This window comes from Neoarius graeffei, chromosome 25 (genome assembly GCF_027579695.1).
Source record: "Neoarius graeffei isolate fNeoGra1 chromosome 25, fNeoGra1.pri, whole genome shotgun sequence".
Taxonomy (NCBI): domain Eukaryota; kingdom Metazoa; phylum Chordata; class Actinopteri; order Siluriformes; family Ariidae; genus Neoarius; species Neoarius graeffei.
The window spans coordinates 1,267,183-1,293,943 of record NC_083593.1 but is presented as its reverse complement, the minus strand read 5'-3'; the positions used below and the strand labels follow the sequence as shown (position 1 = coordinate 1,293,943).

General features: G+C 42.1%; 1 protein-coding gene across 1 annotated transcript in view; it reads left to right on the top strand.

Moving 5' to 3' along the window:
- Positions 1–13,316, top strand: part of igsf5a (immunoglobulin superfamily, member 5a) — a 28,560-nt gene extending 15,244 nt beyond the window's left edge. Inside the window, exons 3-8 of the mRNA XM_060909578.1 lie at positions 6,961–7,260; positions 8,415–8,519; positions 10,687–10,711; positions 10,877–10,968; positions 13,041–13,084; positions 13,212–13,316. Coding sequence (XP_060765561.1) covers positions 6,961–7,260; positions 8,415–8,519; positions 10,687–10,711; positions 10,877–10,968; positions 13,041–13,084; positions 13,212–13,316 — 671 coding nt within the window. The remainder of the gene's footprint in view (positions 1–6,960; positions 7,261–8,414; positions 8,520–10,686; positions 10,712–10,876; positions 10,969–13,040; positions 13,085–13,211) is intronic.
- The last annotated feature ends 13,445 nt before the right edge of the window (positions 13,317–26,761 follow it).

Genomic DNA, 26,761 nt, shown 5'->3' with positions numbered 1-26,761 from the left:
AGACTTTGATAGATCCCTGTTCTTTAAATAAAGCAGGGTGCCCACTCACACCTGATTGTCATCCCATTGACTGAAAACACCTGACTCTAATTTCACCTTCAAATTAACTGCTAATCCTAGAGGTTCACATACTTTTGCCACTCACAGATATGTAATATTGGATCATTTTCCTCAATAAATAAATGACCAAGTATAATATTTTGGTCTCATTTGTTTAACTGGGTTCTCTTTATCTACTTTTAGGACTTGTGTGAAAATCTGATGATGTTTTAGGTCATATTTATGCAGAAATACAGAAAATTCTAAAGGGTTCACAAACTTTCAAGCACCACTGTATATATATATATATCAGCTGGATAGTACAGTGGTAATGCTCACTGACTACGACGCAGGAGATCGGGGTTCGAATCCCGGTCGGGGCAAAACATCATCCAGTAAGGGTCCTTAGGCAAAAACCCCTCATGATATATCAGCCTACCTCAGGAATGAGTGAAAACATAACTGAAAGAGTCATACCGGCTCAGACGTCGCCCGGGTCAACAAGGTCTGCGTCAGTTGCTAGGGAACCAGGGCAAACTGATGAGAAATGGGCTGCTGGAACAAGACATCGATGGATGAGGACAGAAAATACGGATTTGCTGGAATGCTACTATACAAGCAATCCCAGAGAGAGGGGATACATGCAGAGAATGTGGGACCATTGGATACTTCGAAACCCACAATCAAGGCTAACAAAGAAACAGCTATTAGCCCAGTGTTCCAACATCCATAATCGAAATCTGCTATCACAACTAGAGATTAATGAAATACAACAACGATGCTACGGCAAGGGGGAGCCAGGAAGACAGGTCAGCGGGGAGATGTCATCATCCCCACAACCAGAGATTGGGTACCAAGCCCCAACAGCTAACAGCCTCAACACAAGAGCTGCTGACCTGAGAAGGAAGATCGTGACCCAACTGGAAACCTGGAGCCCCCGACGAATACCGAAGCTGAGTTGCCAAGTACCTTCAGAAGATCTACTAGTAGATGTGAATGCTGCTCTGAAGACAATCTCCACAAGAACCATCACTGAGACCAACAAGCTGATACACAGTACAGCAACAGTAATCATGGAGATGCTTGGACACAAGGTGGGCTCGGGACATAACAAACAGTATCCACCATGGAAGAGACGATTAGAGGCCAAGATAAAGGCAGCAAGGAGAGAAGTTAGCCAGCTAGCTGAACTACAGAAAGGGAACATGGTGAATAAAGGGGCGCCCAGGAAGTACAACTCACTCTCCATACCAGAGGCACTCGAAACTGCCAAACAGCGACTAACAGCTCTGGCCACCCGGTTGAGGAGATACACCAAGGAAGGAGAGGCCAGGAGAATAAACAAGCTGTTCTCCACTGAACCAGCCAAGGTGTACTCTCAATGGCAGGGGAACAACAACCGGTCAGACCCACCAAGAGCTGAGGTGGAAAAATACTGGAAAGACATATGGGAAAGAAAGGCATCACACAACACCGATGCCCAATGGTTAGTGGACCTAAGAGCTGACCACAGCAACCTCCCAGAACAAGAACCAGTAACCATCTCAATGGCAGACGTCCAAGAAAGAGTGTCAAAGATGAAGAGCTGGACAGCACCAGGCCCCGATATGATCCATACGTACTGGCTGAAGAAGCTAACTGCACTCCATGAACGCCTAGCAGCACAGATGAACCAGCTGCTGAGGGATGGAACCCACCCAGAATGGCTAACCCAAGGCAGGACAGTCCTAATCATGAAGGACCCCCAGAAGGGACCCATCCCATCCAACTACCGGCCAATTACCTGTCTCTGCACAACATGGAAGGCCCTGTCAGGCATCATTGCGGCAAAAATGAGTAAGCATGTGGCTCAATACATGAGCGAGGCACAGAAAGGAATTGGCAGTAACACCAGAGGAGCCAAGCACCAGCTACTGGCCGATAGAACAGTCGCCCGAGACTGTAAGAAGAGACAGACCAACCTGTGCACTGCCTGGATTGACTACAAGAAAGCCTACGACTCAATGCCACACACATGGATACTGGAATGTCTGGAACTGTATAAGATCAACAGGAACCTAAGGACCTTCATACAGAACTCAATGGAAATGTGGAAGACAACCCTAGAGGCCAACTCAAAACCCATTGCCCAAGTCAACATCAAGTGCGGCATATACCAAGGAGATGCGCTATCACCACTGCTGTTCTGCATAGGCCTGAACCCCCTCAGTCAGATCATCACGAAGAGCGGCTACGGGTACCGATTCCGTAGTGGGGCAACAATCAGCCACCTGCTCTACATGGATGACATCAAGCTGTATGCCAGGAACGAGCGAGAAATAGACTCGCTGATCCACACCACCCGGATCTACAGCGATGACATAGGGATGTCATTCGGATTGGACAAGTGTGGCCGGATGGTCTCAAAGAGAGGCAAGATGATCCAGACTGAAGGGATTGACCTACCAGAGGGCAACATAGGTGATATCCAAGACAGCTACAAGTACCTTGGCATCCCACAGGCTAATGGAAACCATGAAGAGGCCACAAGGAAGTCAACCACAGCCAAATACCTCCAGAGAGTAAGGCAGGTCCTGAAAAGTCAGCTGAATGGTAAAAACAAGGTCCGAGCCATCAACATGTACACACTACCAGTCATCAGATACCCTGCTGGTATCATAAACTGGCCAAAGGAGGAGATAGAAGCCACAGATATCAAGACTAGAAAGCTCCTCACCATGCATGGAGGGTTCCACCCCAAGTCCAGCACCCTGAGACTATACACTAAGCGGAAAGAGGGAGGCCGAGGGCTAGTGAGCGTCAAGACCACGGTCCAGGATGAAACATCGAAAATCCGAGAATACATCAGAAAGATGGCCCCAAAGGATAAACTGCTAAGTGAATGTCTCAGGCAGCAGAACCCTGATGAGAGTGCAGAGGAGGAGGAGGAACAGACAACCTGGAGAGACAAACCCCTACATGGCATGTACCACCGTCAGATAGAGGAAGTGGCTGATATCAAGAAATCCTACCAGTGGCTGGATAATGCAGGACTGACAGACAGCACAGAGGCACTAATCATGGCAGCGCAAGAACAGGCCATAAGCACAAGAGCCATAGAGGCCAGGATCTACCAGAGTAGATCAGACCCAAGATGCAGACTGTGCAAAGAAGCCCCTGAAACAGTCCAGCACATAGTAGCAGGGTGTAAGATGCTAGCTGGATCAGCGTACATGGAGAGGCACAACCAAGTGGCTGGGATAGTATACAGGAACATCTGCAACCAGTATGGAATAGAAGTACCCAAGTCCCAATGGGCCATACCACAGAAGGTGGCTGAGAACAACAGGGCCAAGATTCTGTGGGACTTCAGCTTCCAGACTGACAAACAGATCCTGGCTAACCAACCGGACATAGTGGTGGTGGACAAAGAGCAGAAGAGGGTGGTGGTGATAGATGTGGCGATCCCAGCTGACGCCAACATCAGGAAGAAGGAACATGAGAAACTTGAGAAGTATCAAGGGTTGAAAGAGCAGCTGGAACGGATGTGGAAGGTCAAGGGTTGCGTGGTCCCCGTGGTAGTGGGGGCACTTGGGGCAGTAACCCCCAAACTGGGAGAGTGGCTCCAGCAAATCCCAGGAACAACATCTGAAGCCTCAGTCCAGAAGAGCGCAGTCCTAGGAACATCGAAGATACTGCGCAGAACCCTCAAACTCCCAGGCCTCTGGTAGAGGACCCGAGCTTGAGGATGACATGGATACCACCCCCCCGCCGGGGGTGAGAAGGAGATTTATATATATATATATATATATATATATATATATATATATATATATATATATATATATTTTATGGCTGTGTCCATATAATATAAAGAACATTACATGGGGGTGTGAAAATATGAAGTTTATCTTCTCATATTAAAAATATTTTTGCTCATTCGCTTCATTCACTCATGAACAAGTTTTCATGCTTAAAGATGAATAATGTAAACAAACCGGCGAAATGACAGGAGCAATTTGTGAAAAATGTGATAATAATAATAATAATAATTGAAAAATAATAAAAAAGATATGTTCTTACCATTAAATACTTTTATTCCATATTTTGCTGTTTTTTTTTTTTGTAATTTTTTGGGTTTTGTTTTTGAGTAGAGTTTTAATTTTGTCCTGGGTTGGTTCAGTAACGCTCCGCCATTTTGTTTTTCTCTACTCATGGTATATGAGCTGATATCCTCATAGTAGAGTAGCCAATCAGGGCGTGTGATTGCTCATATCCAGTGAATGTGGATAGAATAATTGATTGAATGAATGAATGAATGAATGAATGAATAACACACACACACACACACACACACACACACACACACACACACACACAGTGCTGTTGAATTCTCGATTGTGATTGGTCAGAAGGTGTTGATTAATTTCTGTACCGGCTGGAATGCAAAATCACAGGTTTATCTGAATGCTGATTGTATTACAGTATGTTATTGTTGCTATAGTAACAGCTAATTCACAGGGATATATATGGTGGGTGTGCCACATCATCGAAATCTAATAATTAATGGAAAAGTGTTCAGGACAGAGGACAGGAGCTTGAAGAGAGAGAAATAAGAGGCAACAACAACAGGAACGACCTTGTTTTGTGCTTCATTCCATGGATATTCCACAACATTAACTGTAACAATAAAAGTATGAAGTGTTTTCTGTATTTAAATAAACAATAACTTGCTCACAAATGCATTATTGTGGTATAAAAGAAAAAACAAACAAACACTTTGAGGCATGCAGTGATAGGAAATTAATCTTTGGGTGTCAAGTTCCCTCTGTCGGTGTGTGTGTCAGTGTATGTGTCAGTGTGTTAGTGTGTGTGTCAGTGTGTTAGTGTGTGTGTCAGTGTGTGTGTCATTGTGTGTGTCAGTGTGTTAGTGTGTGTGTCAGTGTGTGTGTCATTGTGTGTGTTAGTGTGTCATTGTGTGTGTCAGTGTGTCAGTGTTTGTCAGTGTGTGTCAGTGTGTCAGTGTATTAGTGTGTGTCAGTGTGTGTGCCAGTGTGTGTCAGTGTGTCAGTGTGTGTGTCAGTGTGTGTCAGTGTGTCAGTGTGTGTGTCAGTGTGTCAGTGTGTGTGTCAGTGTGTCATTGTGTGTGTGTCAGTGTGTGTGCCAGTGTATGTCAGTGTGTGTGTCAGTGTGTGTGCCAGTGTGTGTCAGTGTGTCAGTGTGTGTGTGTCAGTGTGTGTTAGTGTGTCAGTGTGTGTGTCGGTGTGTCATTGTGTGTGTGTCAGTGTGTGTGCCAGTGTATGTCAGTGTGTGTGTCAGTGTGTGTGTCAGTGTGTCATTGTGTGTGTCAGTGTGTCATTGTGTGTGTGTCATTGTGTGTGCCAGTGTGTGTCAGTGTGTGTGTCAGTGTGTGTGTTAGTGTGTCAGTGTGTGTGTCAGTGTGTCATTGTGTGTGTCAGTGTGTGTGCCAGTGTGTGTCAGTGTGTCAGTGTGTGTGTCAGTGTGTGTTAGTGTGTCAGTGTGTGTGTCAGTGTGTCATTGTGTGTGTGTCAGTGTGTGTGTCAGTGTGTGTGCCAGTGTGTGTCAGTGTGTCAGTGTGTGTGTGTCAGTGTGTGTTAGTGTGTCAGTGTGTGTGTCGGTGTGTCATTGTGTGTGTGTCAGTGTGTGTGCCAGTGTATGTCAGTGTGTGTGTCAGTGTGTGTGTCAGTGTGTCATTGTGTGTGTCAGTGTGTGTGCCAGTGTGTGTCAGTGTGTGTGTCAGTGTGTGTGTTAGTGTGTCAGTGTGTGTGTCAGTGTGTCAGTGTGTGTGTCAGTGTGTCATTGTGTGTGTGTCAGTGTGTGTGCCAGTGTGTGTCAGTGTGTCAGTGTGTGTGCCAGTGTGTGTCAGTGTGTGTGTCAGTGTGTGTGTTAGTGTGTCAGTGTGTGTGTCAGTGTGTCATTGTGTGTGTGTCAGTGTGTGTGCCAGTGTGTGTCAGTGTGTCAGTGTGTGTGTCAGTGTGTGTTAGTGTGTCAGTGTGTGTGTCAGTGTGTCATTGTGTGTGTGTCAGTGTGTGTGCCAGTGTATGTCAGTGTGTGTGTCAGTGTGTGTGCCAGTGTGTGTCAGTGTGTCAGTGTGTGTGTGTCAGTGTGTGTTAGTGTGTCAGTGTGTGTGTCGGTGTGTCATTGTGTGCGTGTCAGTGTGTGTGCCAGTGTATGTCAGTGTGTGTGTCAGTGTGTGTGTCAGTGTGTCATTGTGTGTGTGTCAGTGTGTGTACCAGTGTGTGTCATTGTGTGTGTCAGTGTGTGTGTCAGTGTGTGTGTTAGTGTGTGTCAGTGTGTGTCAGTGTGTCATTGTGTGTGTCTCAGTGTGTGTTAGTGTGTCAGTGTGTGTTGCGTTTCCCAGTGTGATGAATTCTGCTTTAGGATGGCAGCGTGTGTGTTTCCAGTTTCACCTGCCATTGTTTCTCTTCCGGTTCTGTCTCCACTCCTCTTCTGACATTGGTTTGTTACCTGATTGTGATCACCTGTTCTGTGTTCGCTCATGTGTTGGTTTGTGTGTGTATACCCTGCTGTACTCCATCCGAGTGATTAATCCAACACGGGCGACGCGCCAGAGCAAACTGTAGCGCCGTTTTAGATGGAAATAAAAATGAAATCGTTCCTATAAAGAACCCTTTTAAATGGCCGTTATTGAAAACTGATGCCGAGGACACTTCTCTCCTGCGATTGTTTGCAGTCATTACTGTGAGGATGTAAATATAGCCTTGTAATCTCATTTAATAACAGATTTACTACACAGGACTGTTTCTTTCAAATGAGCAAAACACTTTGTGTTCTTGTCTTCTTCATCAGCTTTATGCTTGGATTCATTTCTGCCTCATCTGGATCTCCAATCTTGTAAATGACAATGTAAATGAAGAACGAATCCACTATAATGCTTATTTAACGTGCGTCTTTCTCCAGAGAACGGCGTAGTGATGATTACAGGGTCAAACCGCACTGCTACAGAAGGAGATCAGGTCACGTTCCAGTGTCTCGCCACAGGCTGGTCACCTGAAGCAAACATTTCCTGGGCTGTTAACGGCACGCTGGTGGATCGAGAGCTCTACACCACAAACTCATCAGCAAACAGGACTCTCGTGAACTCCGACAGCACTCTCCACATCACCGCCAAGGACAGTGTTCCTGTGGACTGTCTGGCCTCCATTTCTACTCTCCCATCACCTGAAATCAGCACCGTCTTCCTGACCGTCCGTAAGAGACGTTACAGTGTACAGGCTGATTCAATGTAAAATAGGGACAGACAAAGGAATATAGGCTTTTTACATCAAAATATTCTAACTTGCAATAATAATATCAAAAACAAATGAGCCTCATTTATTGATCTTTTATCTTTCTCTTTCATAAGCCAAATCAAACTAAAAATTCACATGAGAGTTACAAACATTTCAGTGACGCTGATTTTCTTTGTAGTAAATGTGTAATGTGTACATGTTAATAAACACCAAGCAGCAGTAAACTGCCAAATGAGTTAACAGCACATCTGAGTTATGTTTAGCCCCACCCACAAAACTCCATAAAAGGCAAAGCTCTTATCAGAGAGCTGAAAACAACAACAACAACAGCAAAAACATGATCATTCTTCCAATAACGCAGCTCAGCCATTGCAGCGCATCAGCTACCATATCTTCCTCATTTACAGGGTGCAATTACTTTTGTCCTTGTGAAATGTCTCGACTTTGGAATCACTTTCTCTCAAGTCATTAATATGAAATGACATCCATCCATCCATCCATCCATCCATCCATAACCACTTATCCTGTACAGGATTGCGGGCCAGCTGGAGCCGATCCCAGCTGACTCTGGGCGAGAGGCGGGGTACACCCTGGACAAGTTGCCAGGTCATCACAGATGAAATGACAGTTTCACAAAGTTTTCTGTAAATATGGCTGTGTGTAATTGAAATAAATAAGTGATTTAAATGTGATGTAAATTATTACTGAAATGTAATAAATACATAAAACCGCAGCAACTTATCACTAATTATATGATTTGAAACGAGTCACTCGAGGTTTAAATTATATATAAATTTACATATTCACAAACTCCAGAGCTCTTGTAGGAGACATGTTTTTTCTCACCCAAGCCGAGTTTCATGAACTGTATCTGTGTGTAAATGTTCGTGCGAATAATTTACGAATAAATTCCATTGTGCCTCGTGTGATAAATGAGTCCCAGCGATAACAATAATGCATGTGACAGCAGGGATGATGTTCAGTCATGTATCTCAAAAGGCAATTATTGGGAATTTAGCTGAATACACAGTATAAATAATTAATTATATTCACATGGAAAAATAGTATCTATAAAATCTGAATATTTCTACTTCTGTGTTACAGATAAAGCCGCACCGAGAGACCAGACCGTGTTAATCGCAATCGTTGTGGCCTTCAGCCTCGCTGCACTTTTAGTCCTCATCATCATTGGCATCATCTTCTGCTGTAAGAGGCGGAGGAGAAAGAGTGAGTTCTCTGTCCTTCATTCATCATGTCCAGCGGATAATAAAAGTTTAATGAGGCTGTTGCTTCGGCCTTCAGTGTAAGAGGGCGAGAGTGAGATTAACACTCTATATGTGTCTTTTACCAACCTTTCAGAGACAAAGACATCAATATAACTCCATGTATTCATTCTCATGAGCTTACTCGCTTTTACTAAACATCTGTGGAACTGAGTGCAACACAGTCACCGAGAGTTGTAAGAAAATGACACAGAATGGTACGAGAAGTGAGAAGTGAGGCTGAGCCTGCGTTCTTTCCAGCCCCAACTGCAGCCATTCAGTGACAATCATATCTTCTCATGTGATTACACAGAATGACACGCCCAGTGCATGATTTTTTTTAGCCCGTTCATGATGCGTCTTTACTCAAAACTAATAATTTTGTTCACGAATCACTGATCGTCGTCGTCGGCTGTCCATCACTAGCGATGATGACTGCTTTATTAGGATGCACAGAAACGCAGATGGGCCGCAAGGCCTGCACCAGAGTGCACCAGACTTATTCTCCTTTCCTAATGAAGCACCTTGCACAGTAAGGTAAGACAAGTGATCTCGTGACCCCATCGTGTCGTCTCTCTGGACCTCCAGACATGATGCCAAGTGGTGCACAAAAGTGCCACAGACCTGATGGGTATGGAAGTTGCCCCGCAGTGACAACTGACTTGCCGAGTGATGCCATCCGTTGGCCATTTGAGTGGCTCTTCCACATGCCATCTGGTGGTGTGACATTGACCCTGTTGGGTTCATTTGCCACATTGCACTGAAAAGCACCCTGCTGCCAGCGCCTTATTGGTGATGCACTATTTAACCCATAGCTGGAACCCAGGCAGGTGCTACCACTCCGGCCGGGTCAGAGCTGACCTGGGAGCAACGGTGATTAAGGGGTAACTCCACTTTCCCCAATACTCAAGTCCTCCCGGACCTCAGACTCACCACTGGTTGCAGTTTAAAGTCAAATCCAGGACTAGGAATGATGGTATAATGCTTTATGGATAGAAATAGAGAACAGAATAGGATCGAGTAGGATAACTTAGGAGAGAATAGAATAGAATATGACAAATTAGTATAGATTCAGATAGAACACAGAGAAATAGAGTGCATGTGCACAGAACAGAAGAGAGTATGAGAAAAAAGAACAAGATAGACATTAGGACAATATAATAGAGTATATTATGAGAGAACAGAAAGGAATATGATTGAATAGAAAGCATTTTGAAGACATACAAAAGAATATGATAAAATGCTACACATATTCTTTTTAGTTTGTTGAAAAGAATACACAGTCGTGACAATACAACAGAATAGATTAAAAGAAAGAAGGGAATATGACAGAAATAGAAAACATCACAAAGACACAGAACACAACAAAACACTCCACATATTATAATAAATCACTGATAAACAGATAATCAAATGCTAATCCTCTCATCAGCTCGACTCACTGACAGCAGTGAGGGCTGAGTGATATGACGATAATATTGATATTATGATAAATTCTGTCACAATACACTTTGAGATATGGTGGGTGTCTTATATGATTTTATAACTTTGTTTATCTTGAAATGTTAAAATTGTAAAATGTCCCGTTTTGCAGATAAACCTTTTCAGTGTTAATTTATTTTTGTAATTAAAAATATCAAACAAAAGCTCTTTCGAAAAGTACAACACGACCTTTTACACAGTTTCCATTTTCCATTCGAATGGAGCGTCAGTCAGTCAGTCAGTCAGTCAGTCAGTCAGTCAGTCAGGACATTTGGTGTTTCGAGTCTGTGTCTGCATTCGATGGAGCAGAATGCTGGAATGTTCTCATGGCGGCCATCTTGGACAAATAGAATCGCATTTTTTTCATGGAGTATGGCATCATTCCGCCCTCCAGGCTCCGCCTCCTGAAGTTTGAAATCGGAAACATTTGCACTCAATTTTTCTTTGCTGATGATAATGAAGATTAAACTTTCTGAAAAAAGTAAATATTTAACACAGACGCTTCTTGCAATATTACAAAAATGGATGATTGAAGGAAAGAAACCTGAGAGCTTCATGATATCATTTGAAGGAAATGTATGATGATGATGATGATGATGATAGAAAAGATAGAGAACACTAACACTTACATTCCTGCCAATGTTTTTCAGGATCAAGCTATCAGGATGAAGTGAGGTATGTACACTGATTATCTGAAGAGCACAAACGCATCTGAATCCAAGTTTGCTATCAGTTTGTAGAGAGATGTTTGCGTGTCATTTTGACTTGGTGCTTGGGTGTGTGTTTTTTCCCTCACTTGTGTGTCAGTGACTTGCTAAAAGCTTTTGATTTTCCCTGTAGAGCACGATCTGTACCTCGTCAACAGCAAGCCAGGTACACTGAGAGAGGATGGGTACAGGAGAACTCGGGATATGTTGAAGACAGTGCCGGAGGTGACACACACACACACACACACACACACACACACACACACACACACACACAGTTCCGATCAGGACCCTCATCACTGGTCATACAGCAGAGGCTCAAATCATTAGCAGAATCAGGCAGGAAGTTTAGGACTAATATGGTGAAAAAAGTGGAAAGCAGGTCCACAAAATCACAAATTAGTTCATGAATAAGTTGCTTTTACTTGAAATCAAACATTTAGAACCTGGTTGAGGAGATCCTGCACCAGTGGATCAGGAATATTTCCTACTGTTAACCTCTTTATTATTATTAAAGTGAATGTTAAATGGTAGAGAATGAAACCTTCTATGAAGACAGCTGTTAAACCTCTGTTTGTGAGTATACTATATTACATCAACTGTTTCACCAGAGCACCATTTTAAAGACTATGGTGAGATCATCTACAACACTAAAATCAGGTTCACTGAGACGTAATGATACGTCAAGTGATTCCGATAATCCTCTGGGAAATACACCACTGGTATTTTTCATCCGAGCTCCATCCGGGACATGGAGAACCAAAACCGTGACGTAAATCTCTATCTGTCACTCGTGAGGAAATCGATGAATTGTTTTGATAAATTTGGGGACTTTTTGTTTGTGAATGTGTTGATATAATAAAAAGAAAATCACACGTTGGCTTGAAGATATGAAGTTTATCTTCTCGTGTTGAAGAACTCACATTTTTCATACAAGATACATTGCGGATCTGAGGGACATTTAAATAATAATGTCTGGCTTTTTTTCATGGTCTGTCAGATATATTCCATTCAGCGAGCATGATACTGAACGAGTCGAAGACAAGTCGCTGAATGGAATATATCTGACAGACCACAAAAAAAGGCAAGACATTATTATTATTATTATTATTATTATTATTATTATTATACACTCTCTTCATTTCAGCTTATCAGCATTCTCAAAGGCCAATGCTAGTTTACCCACAACTCAGCGCTGTTAGCGTGGCAGTCCAGTTACCTTCCAGCTGGTGTAGCAGTAGCATTAGTGAAGGCCAACGCTAGCGCAGTCAAGGCGAATATTATTATTATTTTCCCTGTGTAATTTACTGAGTTACTTTTAAAATTAACATCGACAGCTACACACAACGGAGCAACCTGGCAGCCAAAATTCTCTCAAAATCTTCTGCTTTCAATGAAGCAAACCTGGCGGCCATGTTTGTTTACAAATTGTCACAGTCACTCGCTAGCACGAAAGTTTTACATCTCTGACGTGTCTCTTTTCCAGTTTTTTGATTGTATGTCCTTCTCTTGTAAATATGCGTGAAGAATACATGATGAAGTTTTGGTAGCCTTTCAGGTGTTCAGCGTGTCTTCTGTTTCAGTTTTTAGTTTATTTATTTAGTGCTTAATTATAGCATAGCTAATCCTAGCAGTAGCACTGGATTAGCCTCATCTTCTCTCTTTCTCGGCCAGCAAAGAAATGATTGTGTGCATGCGCAGCAGAAAAGTTTTGTCATTGGATCTTCGCATGAGCTCTGATGTGTGACGCCGTGTTGTCTTGACAATGTGCAATATTATAGCAATATTGCATGCTCGTTCTCCATTGGGGAGAGCGGCGTAATACACGGAGGATAAGCGATATGATAACAATATTGCATGCCATCAATAAACCCACTAGAAGGGAATAGAACATGTTTTTATTCCATGAAAAAGTGTCCTGTATGTATAATAATTCCTGATATTTCACTCCGATGAGGTCACTGCCAGTGTTTTCCCGCTGACTAGACACGCATTGTCAAAATGGTGAACCAGATCAAAATTAAAATTCTTTTGATTAACTTGTGTATTTTTTTGTGGATGTGTCCATATAATAAAGAACATTACACAGTGGCACAAAGATACGAAGTTTATTTTCTCATGGTGAAAATATTTTCATTCATTTGCTTCACTCACTCATGATATATACTGTACATTCACCACTCCAAGAAAAATGTCATACCTTTGTGCAACCGTGTAATATCATCTATATATATAAAGCATGTGTATTATGTTCACTGTGGATTTATAAAAATGACTCGTTCTGAATATTTTTACAGCAGAGGACCATGACGGCGTGTACACCATCAGCAGCTTCCAGCAGGTCAGTTCTATGAACAATATTCACGTAACAGTGCAAAATAATGTAAATTGGCACAACTGAGATCACGTCTCTGAGCTGAAGCATCAAAATCAGTCGTGTGCTCACGTGAAGTCCTTTTGTTTTCTAGATTCCTGAAGAGAATACGAACCGATACACTGATGGTTCTGCTTACCAAAGTCCTTTCCTCGATTTTCCTGAGCTTCACAAACACAGACACTTGACAATCGTGTAAATAGACAGAGTTTTATTTTTATTTTATAAATAATGCATCAAAATCTTAACTTATTCGGAAAGATTTTTTCTGTGTTCATCAGTGCACTGATTACAGTACAGGCAAAGGTTTAATTGTATTTTAAACTTCTATGCAAAGTATATATTTTTATTTAATGTCAGAAAATGTTTTAGAAAAGCACTTTCTACAAAAAGCCATATGAGACGTAAACAGGTCATTAAACCTTGTACACGTGTTCAGATCTCATACACTGCCTTGTGTGTGCGTGTATGCGTACCTGTGAGGGGTACTTCCTTATTGTATTGTCTTCGCTTGCTGGGTGACTTTTTTTTTGTACTCTATGTCAATACTTACTAAGTGATATCTCATCTCATCTCATTATCTGTAGCCGCTTTATCCTGTTCTACAGGGTCGCAGGCGAGCTGGATCCTATCCCAGCTGACTACGGGCGAAAGGCAGGGTACACCCTGGACAAGTCGCCAGGTCATCACAGGGCTGACACATAGACACAGACAACCATTCACACTCACATTCACACCTACGCTCAATTTAGAGTCACCAGTTAACCTAACCTGCATGTCTTTGGACTGTGGGGGAAACCGGAGCACCCGGAGGAAACCCACGCGGACACGGGGAGAACATGCAAACTCCGCACAGAAAGGCCCTCGCCGGCCACGGGGCTCGAACCCGGACCTTCTTGCTGTGAGGCGACAGCGCTAACCACTACACCACCGTGCTGCCCACTGAGTGATATTTGATGTTTTATCTGTATTGTTTTGATTTGTATTCTTCATGTCAACACTTGCCGAGTGATTTTTTTCTGTGCCATTAAGTCGGGACTGCAGATGTAAATCAGCCTAAGTCTAACTCTGGTGCAATGCATCAAATGGCAACATTTATGTTTTTAATTGCACATGGTCCCTTTCAAATAAAATGAAATGAAATTTAATGTTCTAAGGAAGTTCTCAAATAAAATGTACCGAATGTACATTTTTTAAAATTATAAACAGAGCAGTGTCGACTGAGACGGATTCCTTTTATTGGATGGAGAAATAAATTATACACAGTGAGATTAAAAAATAACCTTCAGAAAGCCATCTGTTATATCGGACAAGAAATACACGATGTTCCACCATAATATTTGGAGAGATCTTAAACGCTGGTGTTGGCCAAAAAGTTAAGTTCTAAAAGTAGCAGGTGTTGAGAGAATGTTTATAAGAGGACGCAGGTACTGCATCACAAAAACATCGCTCAGCTGCTCAGGCCGATAATTAGCAGGAAGCACACAGTCTGAATAAACAGACTGAAATAAAAGGCTGAAAGAAGGAACTGGGATCCAATTCAATCCTTTTACTGCATAACAAAGACACCGGGCTGTGTTCAGACTTGGTGACGGTTATGGATTAAAACCGTATCCACCTCGAGCGTGGAGATGATTCAGTAACAGGGTGAAAAGCCATCACGCTGACAGGCAAAATAAAACAAAACATGAAGTACAATGAATGAGCTGTACTGCGTTTCAGGAGTCACATACAGAAAAGCAAAACTTTCAGTTCGTTCATTTTACAGCGCTTCATGTTCATCAGTGTGTTGCAGTTGTATTTATCTTCCTTTGATGACATGATCGTTGGTGGTCACTGCTTATGAATCTTTCAGCTTAATTCCTGGTGCGAATTAGTCAACGGAGTAATTTTACTGATGACCATTTGATGTGGCGCATTAAGCTTCATAAGGCAGACTCGATTAATCCAATTCAGGGTTTTTATTCCCTGTGGGCCAAACACATTATTTAAAGGCAATGATGCCCATCTAGAATTTGACTGTTTCAGTAAAAATGATAAATGAGGATGGAATTTGGTGTGGCCAAGAAACTTTCAGCTCATTAATTAAGCATTAACATACAGTATATTCTCTCTCTCTCTCTCTCTCTCTCTCTCTCTCTCTCTCTCTCAATATTAAGCCTGTTAGTAAAGTGTCAGGCCACCATGAGCCACCAGAACTCTTTCAAAACATCTTAGTATCTATCCTACAAGTCTTTGGAACTGTACTGGAGAAATGAAAACCACCTTGGTGATGGTGACAGTAACACCACTCAAATCTCATATTCACTCCCCGGCCACTTTAACAGGAACGTGTTGTTGGTTCTAAGATCCCTGTTCTTGGCTGCAGGAGTGGAACCCAGTGTGTTCTTCTGCTGTTGCATGCTGAGATGCTTTTCTGCTCACCACGGTTGTAAAGAGTGATTATATGAGTTACTATATCCTTCCTGGCAAAAAAAAAGCTTGAACAAATCTGTCCATTTCCCTCTGACCCTCTCTTATCAACAAGGCGTTTGTTTCCACCCACAGAACTGTCGCTCACTCACTCAGTGTTTTTTGTTTTCTGCACCATTCTGTGTAAACTCTAGAGACTGTTGTGTGTGAAAACCCCAGGAGGAGATCAGCAGCTTCTGAAATACTCAAACCAGTCCATCTGGCTCAGACCAACACCCATACCACAGTGAGAGAAAGACACACTGTGAGATCACAATTTTTCCCGTTCTGATGTTTGAACATTGTGAACATTAACTGAAGCTCTTGATTTGTACCTGCGTGATTTTATCCATCAAGGGATCCACTGATTAGAGAACTGCAGAAAACAGCAGGTGAATGTCGGGGTATTCCTAATAAAGTGGCCAGTAGGCATAGGTATTCGATTGGTTGAGATGTATTGAGTATAAAAGCCATAGCATATGATTTACAATCATTTTCATCCTCATCAAAACATCCAGTGAGCCCTTGTGCCTTGTAGATGGGGCGGGGTCATCCTGGAAGAGACCACACCCAAAAGGATTCAAAAATGTTTCACTATAAAAGGTTAAAGGTGATTCATCAGAAGAACTTTGGATTTATTTGGTGTGTTTTTGTTGTTGTTGTTGTTTTTTAATCAAATAAAGAGCAACAATTGATTGCACTTGGTTTTTTCAAAGCTTTCAACAACTTAAAAATTGAAATTTCTAACATGTTGTATGAAAAGATCCAGAGGAAAAGGCTTGGTTGGGGTTAACATCTTTTCATCCTTTATTCATATCAAATGATCTGAAATCCATCCCAATCCCGGTCATTTCTTTAAACAGACCTGTGCCTTGATAATCTCTTCTCACTGCAGTGAAACACCAGCCATGCGTTTCGTACTCGAGACACAGATCCAAGTTGTCAGTCTCATTGCGAAGTCTTGCCATTCAAAACTCTGATCCTTTTGTTATTTCTGACGACCTTGCGCATATTTATATTGGTTTATTCTTTTAATTCCCCTTTCACCATGTGTACAGTTGCTGATCATGTTTCGATCTCTTGCCTGAGTTTATGTTTTTGGATCTGAATAATAATTTCACTTTGTCAATTTTACCTCTGCCAGTTAGTCTGCCATGTTTCAATAAGTTTCTGTTAATATTCTGATTTAATTGAAAGTGCAAAAATGCATCACAAACATGACCTCATGGGTTGATCTCAAACCGAGTGACTAACATGGTTTCTCTCGCTGAGTGATGTACTGTGATGGATAAAAATAGACGAAAGGACGTCACGGCGCTAAAAACAGTCTTAGCTCCATATTGAAGCTGAATTTCTTCCTCAGCACACAGTTTGGTGTCGCGCCACACTGGCATCAGACTCCAGCAGGAGGTGATGTTAGAAGTGATTCAGATGTTAACAATGGTCCCATTTTTATTTTTAGTGCCAATCTGTGTGTGTGTGTGTGTGTGTGTGTTTTAAATTTCTGTACTAATTTAAATCCTTAGCTGGAGGTTATATGTCTGCCAAACACATGAGCCTCAATACTCCAGCGCCCAAAAACACATCTTTGATCAGCTACCACTGTAAAAGCTGACCAGTAGCTGTAACATCACAGTAACCTTGGAAACGCACGACAGAGTGTAAGGCTCCGGTCACACTACAGCTCGCGATGCTTTGCAATGGGTTACCGATGAAAATAAGGCGTTTTGGTGGTGATACTTCCCCGAGCTTCAGGAAGTTTTCTCAAACCCGTCTGCAAGTATTCGCTGCTTAGTTTGCCAATGAAAACATCACCACCAAATTTCAGTGCACATATTAAAGTTTTTCACGATGTTTTTGGCCACTTACAAGGTGGAGACACACCACAAAACAACTCATGAAGCTCGCAGAACATTCACTGTGCATCACACGATTGGTGGCGATGCTACTAAGATTTCATCACCAAGTATTCGCAAACCCATCGCGAGTGGAGTGTGACTGTACCCTTACTGTCATCATTACCATCTTCACTTTGTGTTTTTTTTTCTTCACAGTTCAAACATGAATGAAGCAGGGGTAATTACCTGTCAAGCAGAAATGTTGCTCATGAGGCACCGAGTCCTTTCAGGTGTTCACGAATGAGAGCACGTGTGGGGGAGGGGTGCTGCCTGCGGCATTCACACTCTGTCAGACACTCCTCCTGCCTCTGATTGGTTGTTTTGCTTCGGGTGTGGTAGATTCTTGCAAATGGCATTAGGAGCACTATGAGGAGCCTGATTGTTTCACAGATTATCTATTTCATGTTTCACCATCAGGACATTATCATATTTGGTAAAACTGTCACTAAAGTTATTTTTGTCCAGGTTACTTACTGCAGCTTTAATTGAGATACTCTCACCGAGGAGGCCGTTCAGGTGATGGATCATGGCAGTCTCATGCTAATGCTAACAGCTACAGCTGCCCTGCTGTTAGTTTTCTGTCTCTCTTGTGAGACTTTCTGCATTAATTATATTACCTCAAGCCTGATTCTGTATATCATGGACTGTAAGTCATTTGATAGATGTTTTATCAAAAACAACAAAAGTGACACATTATCTTATCTTAGCATCCGTCTGGGGTTTGACTTACAGGACATATGCACATATTAGAAACCAAAATAACTGATGACATCATTCTATATCTACAACATGAGATCCCATGACCACCATGTTGTTTTATTTTATTGCTAAGAGCTAGCTTGGGCGTGTATTTTCTTGAGAAACATTCGCTAGTTTTGTTAGCTTGCTGGATAACTAGTTAAAGTGACTTGGTTGTATAAAAAAGATACAAGTGTAGTTTATGGAGTTAGAGTTTGTTACTGATTTTAAGATTGAACAAACAGTTCTGCAAAACATCTCAGATACAATGGTTTGCTAAGCAGAGGACAAGAGGAAAGTCGTGGTTTTAACCGAGCACCACATGTTCAGTAGGTACGGTGAGGATATCATCAAACTCTTCATTTTTAGTTTATTTATCAAAAATGTTTCTACTGAAAGTATTTGTTCCAAATGTTCTCTGGAACGTGAAGGAGAACTTTACAAGATTTTGCTTGTGCATGTTCCTCCAGGGGCGGCACGGTGGTGTAGTGGTTAGCGCTGTCGCCTCACAGCAAGAAGGTCCTGGGTTTGAGCCCCGTGGCCGGCGAGGGCCTTTCTGTGTGGAGTTTGCATGTTCTCCCCGTGTCCGCGTGGGTTTCCTCCGGGTGCTCCGGTTTCCCCCACAGTCCAAAGACATGCAGGTTAGGTTAACTGGTGACTCTAAATTGAGCGTAGGTGTGAATGTGAGTGTGAATGGTTGTCTGTGTCTATGTGTCAGCCCTGTGATGACCTGGCGACTTGTCCAGGGTGTACCCCGCCTTTCACCCGTAGTCAGCTGGGATAGGCTCCAGCTTGCCTGCGACCCTGTAGAACAGGATAAAGCGGCTACAGATAATGAGATGAGATGAGATGTTCCTCCATTAGCTAGCTTCGTTAGCTTGCATACATGTCAACCTATACGGATTGTCCGGAAATTATATGGATTTTAGCTCATTTCAAGGGCGTACGGGCGTATAAACAAAGTCTTACGGATTTTCAGTATTTTCTGACCTAAATTTATTTTGTGTATCTTACTTGAATATCGTCAGCTCATCGTCGCAAAAACATACAAAAGCTCGATTTATAGACAAAGAACAGCGTGTCTGCAGGGGCAGATAACCCAGACTATGTGAAACCGGATGTTTATTCCTCAAGCCTCGTGCAGTATCGCGACTGCGAGACTTCACTCGTTCCGGTCATGCGCACGATCTGCACTTAAACGCGCCAAACGGTCATTGTTTGAATGATTTTCTCATTGTGCAGAGCGACATTGTTTACACCTGAGAGATTTTGAATAGCGTCTGCTGAGTGAAAGAATGGGAACGCCGAGAAAGAAAATGAGATACGGTGGGCAGTATCTTCCTGAATGGAAGGAGACATTTAATGGTGTCATTGTTCAGGCGAAAAATGAGGAGTACGCGCACTGCACAGTTTGTGTGTGAGATATAAAAGTTGCGGCGTCTGGAGTTTACGACGTGAGGGAACACATGAGGTCCAAACTACATCAGCGAAATTTGCACCAGAAACAGAATCAGCTGCAAATGACGATGTTTGCAAAGCCTAAGACCGATGATCAACCAACAAGTGTAATAAGAGCAGAAGTTACGATCTGTAATTTTATTGCTCAGCACAATTTGCCGCTAGCCGTTGCGGACCACCTGACAGAACTGTTGCCGCGAATTTGCAAGGACAGTACGATTGCGAAATCTATCAGCTGTAGGCGCACCAAAACAACGCAAATAATCAAAAAGAGCTCGGCCCCCGAAGCTACACTACTGATCATCCAGCACTGCCGGACGTCGCCATTTTCCTTGATGATCGACGAATCCAATGACAAAAAGACGGACAAGCGACTGGCCGTTTTGGTGCGGATCTTCGACATAAACAGAGGGGCAAAGTCAAGAATCATAGACATGCCCGTGTGCAATATCGGCACAGGCGAGGCGATTTTCGACATGTTGGACGAAGTTCTCAGGCAAGTTATATTTACTTATTTATTTATTAAGTTTGGTGCGATTCGAAGGCTATAAGGATTTTATGTTGATTTTATGGATTTCTTCCTCTGATAGGTGGACGCCCAAAGGGGTTGACATGTATGAGCTTGTGAGATATTATAGCGAGTATTATACTGTATCGAGAGCTCAGCTGGATGTATGAATGAAGCTCAGGTGAAGATGTATGGAGTGAAGTGCAGGTGGTTATAGATCGCTGTCGGCTTGGGACTCGGGGATTTTTATTTTCTCCACAGACAAGAAAAAGAAACAGGTCTTTGATTCAGTTATATTTAAACTGAAACATGTTTGAGTGTACTGTTGAAAAGTCAGTGTGTCAGTGGTTTTAGTCGTGTGCACACACACACACACACACACACACACACACACACACACACACACACACATACACACACACACACCTCAGAATTTAATGTGTCCATCTCTGATTTAAACACTCAACCATCCAGTTCCTGAGTGAGCTTCATGGCTGAGCTGCGACAGCCTCTAATTGAGTTTCATTATTTGCTCAGCCAGAATATAAAGATCTTCTCAAAGTTGTTTATTAAACTGAAGCTTCCTGACTCGAGGGCTTTTTCCATTTATTATTTTTTTTTCCAAGTGGTATTGTTCATTATTGTTCCTCAAGCTGCTTCAGTCTACGGTGAGGCACCGTGTGCAGACGAGACCCTCCATGTGCTAGTGACATGAGAATGAACATACTTTCATCTCACAAAATAATGAAGGCTCATAAATAAATAAATAAATAAATAAATAAAGTGGAGTTAATGGCCGTGTGGAGTCTTTCACCGATTCCCCCGTGGCTTGTTATGAACCACGGTTTCCTCTTGTCTCCATCTCGCACAGCCGAGCAGCTGATGCTCTGCCACATTTTTACATCTTTTACATGCCAAAGAAAGAACAACTCATGTTACACACAGTGGGTTTCTTCAGAATCATCCAGATGTGGATGAGTTTTAGCTGTGATGCTGTGACACCTAAATGTTAGCAGGAAAGAATAAATCTCCTGAAATTGGAAAATAATCTGTAGATAATCATTTTAACTTGTACAGAACCATGCATACATTTAATGCTATTGTGTGTTCGTGTGTGTGTGTGTGTGTGTGTGTGTAATATACATATGCATATAATAAAAAAGGGCACAAAATGAAAAAAGAGGGAAAAGAACACCTAAAGGTGGAGACATAATGATAGTTAATCCAAATTTATCCAAATTATGGATTTCTCAGTTTAAGGTAAGTTTATGACACTTAGTAATAAAAAAAATACAAAAAACAAAAACAGGAGTGTGTGTGCATGTTTGTGTGATTTATTATACCTTTTGCTTTCAAGCAGCTTTTCTATTTTCTGATCGACATTTCCCCTCATCACGGTGTGGTCCTGAAGTCCTCAAGGTCTAATCAACTAAATGAAAGCTTCTTTTCTAATTAGCTTTTTTTTTTACTCAGTTTGGAAGGTCAGACAGATGATTGTGTTCATTTGTCCAAATAATCCTCAGATTTAATGAAGTACTTTATCTACAAAATCAAGAGATAGCAAATGACATGAAAGTAAACAGTAAAAGCGCATATCCATTTATTTCATTGATAAACAGGAGGAGTACAACACCATGACATGAAGCCGATGGGAACGTTGTGTTGATTTATTTGGAGTTCTGTCTCGCTGAAATTTAATGAGCCTATTATATTACAAAGGTGGAACAGTGGTGCAGTGGTTACGCAGCATCGATAATGACTGGATGGATGGTTTTGAGAAACATCAACATGACACACACTTTCTTGCATGGCCAAGTGTCACTCAACACACAAATCAAAACAGTCAAACAAAAAATTCCAAAATATAGAAATCAGCATTCAGAAAAAACAAGCACGTCCTGCCATCTTAGAATTGTAGAAATCACAGAAATCACATGCCAGCGCTTTTGAAAAGACCTCGGGATGCAGTGAGCTTGAATCGACCTTCACTCAACTCTGAAGGCACGTAATACCAACATCACCCGTGGCCAGTGGCGATCCTAGAGTGATTTACTCCCCGGGCGAAACCCCCTGCTGGTGCCCCCCCGCCTGTCTTGTTTTTTTTTTCGGAGGTTTTTTTGGGGGGGGACCTTTTTTTTTTTGGAACCATTTTTTTTTTTCGCGCCCGCGCTCGTGCCGCCCCGCGTTGGGCTCTGTATTAGCCAACAGAATGCTAACAGCTTTACATGGTCGTTTAAACATTTCTCGTCGTGTGCTGTACGTCGCGGACGCGGCCCGTTATAAATTTGCTGTTACCAGAATGGCAATGATCAAGTCGTAATGTATTACTTAAGACTCTGTGTAATGTCATAGTAGTGTCGTACTATGGTAGTAAAGTCTTTCTGATGACTAGTACAACGTTCCGCTGGCGGGATTGTGCATATTATGGGGCTACAACAAGCACACACACTGATGACATCACCTGCGCAACTTTGGTATTGGGCTTCCCCATCCAAAATGTTCACCCCCCCCCGCCCGTCTTGTTTTTTTTTTCGGGGGGCTTTTTTGGGGGACCTTTTTTTTTTGGGGACCGTTTTTTTTTTTTCGCGCCTGCGCTCGTGCTGCCCCCCCCCGCGATGCCGCCCCGGGCGGCTGCCCGGTCGGACCGCCCCCAGGACCGCCCCTGCCCGTGGCCACTTGCTGAAGAAGGGGGAGGGGCCAACAAGAACAAACAGTTTCCTGTGATTTGCTCACTAAATTAATTTCGAACACTGGGAGCTTTATAGAGCTATTAAATGGTATCAGGGATCCACTCGAGAGGAAATGTGTGAAAGCAAGTTGATGAGTGTGTGTGGAAAAGAGGATTGTGGATATCATCTGTGCTTTCTCTCATCCGTACTACTGTACTCACACGTGATTTCTGTGTACACACACTTCCTACATTTCTGACCAGAGATTGAGTTTTGTGAGGACATTCAGCCTTACACAGCCCTCAGCCACCATTTATTTGCTTTTTGGTTCATTTAAGGGTGCAGTGCGTAGGATTTAGTTGGATCTCTGAGCAGAAATGGAACATGGTGTTCAGAAGTATGTTTTCATTTGTGTATAAATCACCTGTAACTCTGAATCAGTGTGTTTTTGAAAGCTTAGAATGAGAACTTTATATCTATAAATCATGCAGGTCCACTTCCACTTCCTCAGAGCCGCCATGTTGTGCCACGACAGTTGTCCAGAATGAACAAACCTCTAGAGGGCGCTTTCCAGGTTTTTACAAAGAGCAGCATGAATCCAGAAGGAAGATGAAGAACGAAGAGGAATCAGTGGCTGTGTCTGAAATCACTCACTCATTCACTATGCTCACTATCTTGGGAATTCTATATAGAGGACTCGTGAGCTCATTGGAAAAATGGAAAAACACTTTTGGACACTACTCCGCCGTGCCATTATTTATGTCATTACTGTCACACAATTAAAACATGCCAGATCAGTCAGCTGGTGGGTTTTCAAAATAATAAATACATAATAATAATCAGTTCAATTTATATAGTGCCTTTCTCACACCCAAGGTCACTTTATAATTAGGGGGAAAAAAGGAGTCCACCAAAAAAGGATCAGGATGTAATTCCAATAGCATAGCTACCCACAGTCCCACCAGGTGCACGAAAATAAATCCCACACCGCCTGCACAGCCGCCACGCCGCCGCCGGGCAACATCGCTCAGAACACCGCACCATGGATCCACAGCGCGAGCACAGAAGCACCACTGCACAGAGCACTGGACGACCCTGATGGTAAAAGAGCAATGAGCTCACTGCAGTCCATAGCGAGGAGCACAGACACCACCCACAGCACACCAAGGCCTGAAGGAAACTGGCACCCAAAACTGGGTCCGGAGCTACACCACAACCAGCAAACAAAACATTAAAAAAACAAAAAAAAAACCCCAAAAGCATGTGTTTTTGTGATAAATCCATATTATACTGAGCGTATTTCCCACATTAATAAATACAAAGTACTTTGTGTCTGCTGTAGCTTTCAGTTCTTTTAAATCAAGGCTGAATCCTTTCTTTCTTCTTTGCCGCTGCCTTTTATTAAATCAAATTTGAGGCTTTTGATTAATTCCTCGCTCTGCACTGTAACTTTTATTCTTGTATTTTATCTGTCTTATTCTGTTTTATCTTATTTTCTATTCCCTTACTATTTTTAATTGGACTTGAATGTCTGTTTATAATGTGTTTATTCCTTTGTCCGTTCACCCCAACACACTTTTTTTTCCTTTCAGCGTGACCGCAATAATACATGATGGGATATATTGCTTGGTTAGTGCCCATCGGTTGTACTGTACACTACTATTCACGATGCATTGTGGGATACTATGAGTCCACTATATAGGGTGTAATAATTCTCACTATACATTTGGACAGCACTACAAAATGGCGAACTCACTGTATAGTCCACTGTATAGTGAGTGATTTTGGACGCAGGGCTTGTTTACTGGTGCTGGCTAACAAGTTTGAGAACCAAAATATTTAAAAATGGAGGATCATACTGATTATTTAGCACGAGAAAATGGAAGGGATGATGAATGTAAGTATTGGGAGTCCATGATGGGCACCTGACAGCCACTGTAAGATCCAATACACACTTAGAAAGGGAGGGGCATTCAGTTGGTTAAATCTTACATACTGGACCTTTAATTATGTGAATTGTGAAACCATATAGGAAACAAAAAGAATCAATTTCGCGCCGATTCAGACTCCAAACAGACTGTACGATGTGAAAGCACCTTTAAGCACATTTTAGTGTTTTCCCCGCACCAACACAACAAACCATACTGACAATCTGCAAAATAGATAAACAGCACTACGACAGAACCAGTGATTTATCCTGAACCGATCTGAACTCCGAGGCACTACAGGGCTCCGTTCTGGGCCTGTTCTCATTAATGCCGTTCATAAATGTTTGATTAGCATTTCAGATTTATTTACGGAGCTCGAACAGAAAAGGGCCAACGGTTACTACATTCAACAATCTGTATTCTAAGCATGGAGCATAAACGCAGACTAATTTAGTAAATAAATTAACGATACGACACCTTGCAGAGGAAGTCCAGAATGCACCTTGCTTTAAATACAGTGTGGCGTAAGCGGTTTATGAAACACTCCAGCAGAAGTGAGAGGACGTACAGTACGTCTCAGACATTACAGTAGTGCAGATGTTATTGAAGGACCTGTCAGGCTGCATGACGACAGTGAAGCATCTTAAAGGTGTGAAATATAAGAGCTGTTGAGTTTAACAGACAGAAAAATACATCACCTTATGCTGGCTGTTGAGTATGTAAAATTCTCCACTGATTTTTTTTTTTTTTTTTTTTTGTGTGTGTGACTGAGCATTTGAGTTGTTTTTTTAAATGAACCTCCAAGATAGATAGATAGATAGATAGATAGATAGATAGATAGATAGATAGATAGATAGATAGATAGATAGATGCACCTGATTGTTTTTCATAATCTGTTGGACTGAAAGCTATTAATAAATACAGAAGTCTGCCCATCAACACAGAGGTTGTGAGTGGAATGAACAAATTCATAAAACCACCGTTTGCTTCATGGAGCCAAAACTCCTCTGCACACACCATCACATCACCCGCAGAGCTTTGTCACCGGGCAGAATTAGCGCCAGCTATGCTAAATATAACATGAAGCTCATTGATTCCAGGATAAACAGAGCCTGTTTTCCCTTCTTCCTGCTTCAGTGTTTACAGTCCCTTTGCTGGCGCTGAATGAGAAATAAGTGCTCAGGATCTTTGTAATGAATCTGACTATCGACAGCCTGAGTAGCTGTCAACATGACGGACGTCTGGAAAGTAATCTGGAAAAGTAGACCTTAATCACATCATTGGTTATTTGAGAGAAGCTGGAATAATGTGCTGGCTGTAATCAGAAACCATCAGGTTTGTTGATATGACCACTGGGAGGACTGTAATGAATGGATTTAAAGCCTGTTACTGTCACATGTCCTGGGCATCAGCGTTAAAGAAATACATTTACACAAATCAGCGTTACAGATGGATTTATTTTCACCTTCCATACTTTGTATGTTCTGTTTTATTGCTAATTATTAATTCATTAAGAGGAGGATTAAAATATTCCAGGACATGCAGTTATTCGAAAATAATCAGTGATGAGGTGGTGTGATGAGTCCTGAAGGAAAGCGGTGGTACTTTTATCACCCTGGAAATAATCATTTTCAAAAAACAAGCAACAAGAAAATTCATGTTATTCTTCTAATAGTGTAATTTATCAATTATTATAATATTTAATTCTTAGTTTTTGTTCTCTTTTATGTTACAACAGTTATAAACAGTTGTTTCCTCACAGTCTCTCTCTCTCACTCTAAAGTGTAAATTCTTCTGTCCTTAAAATGACAGAAAACCTCCTGCCCTTAAACTCACACTTGTCCAGGTCTGCACCAGTGTTGAGCTGAGACGTGATGGACGTCTGACATTTCCTCCTTGAGATCTGCTCTGAAGCTATAAGGTTAATGGAGCTAACAAGCAACGAAAGCCGACCTCACTGAAAATCTTTACGGTAAATATTTACCTTAAAACAC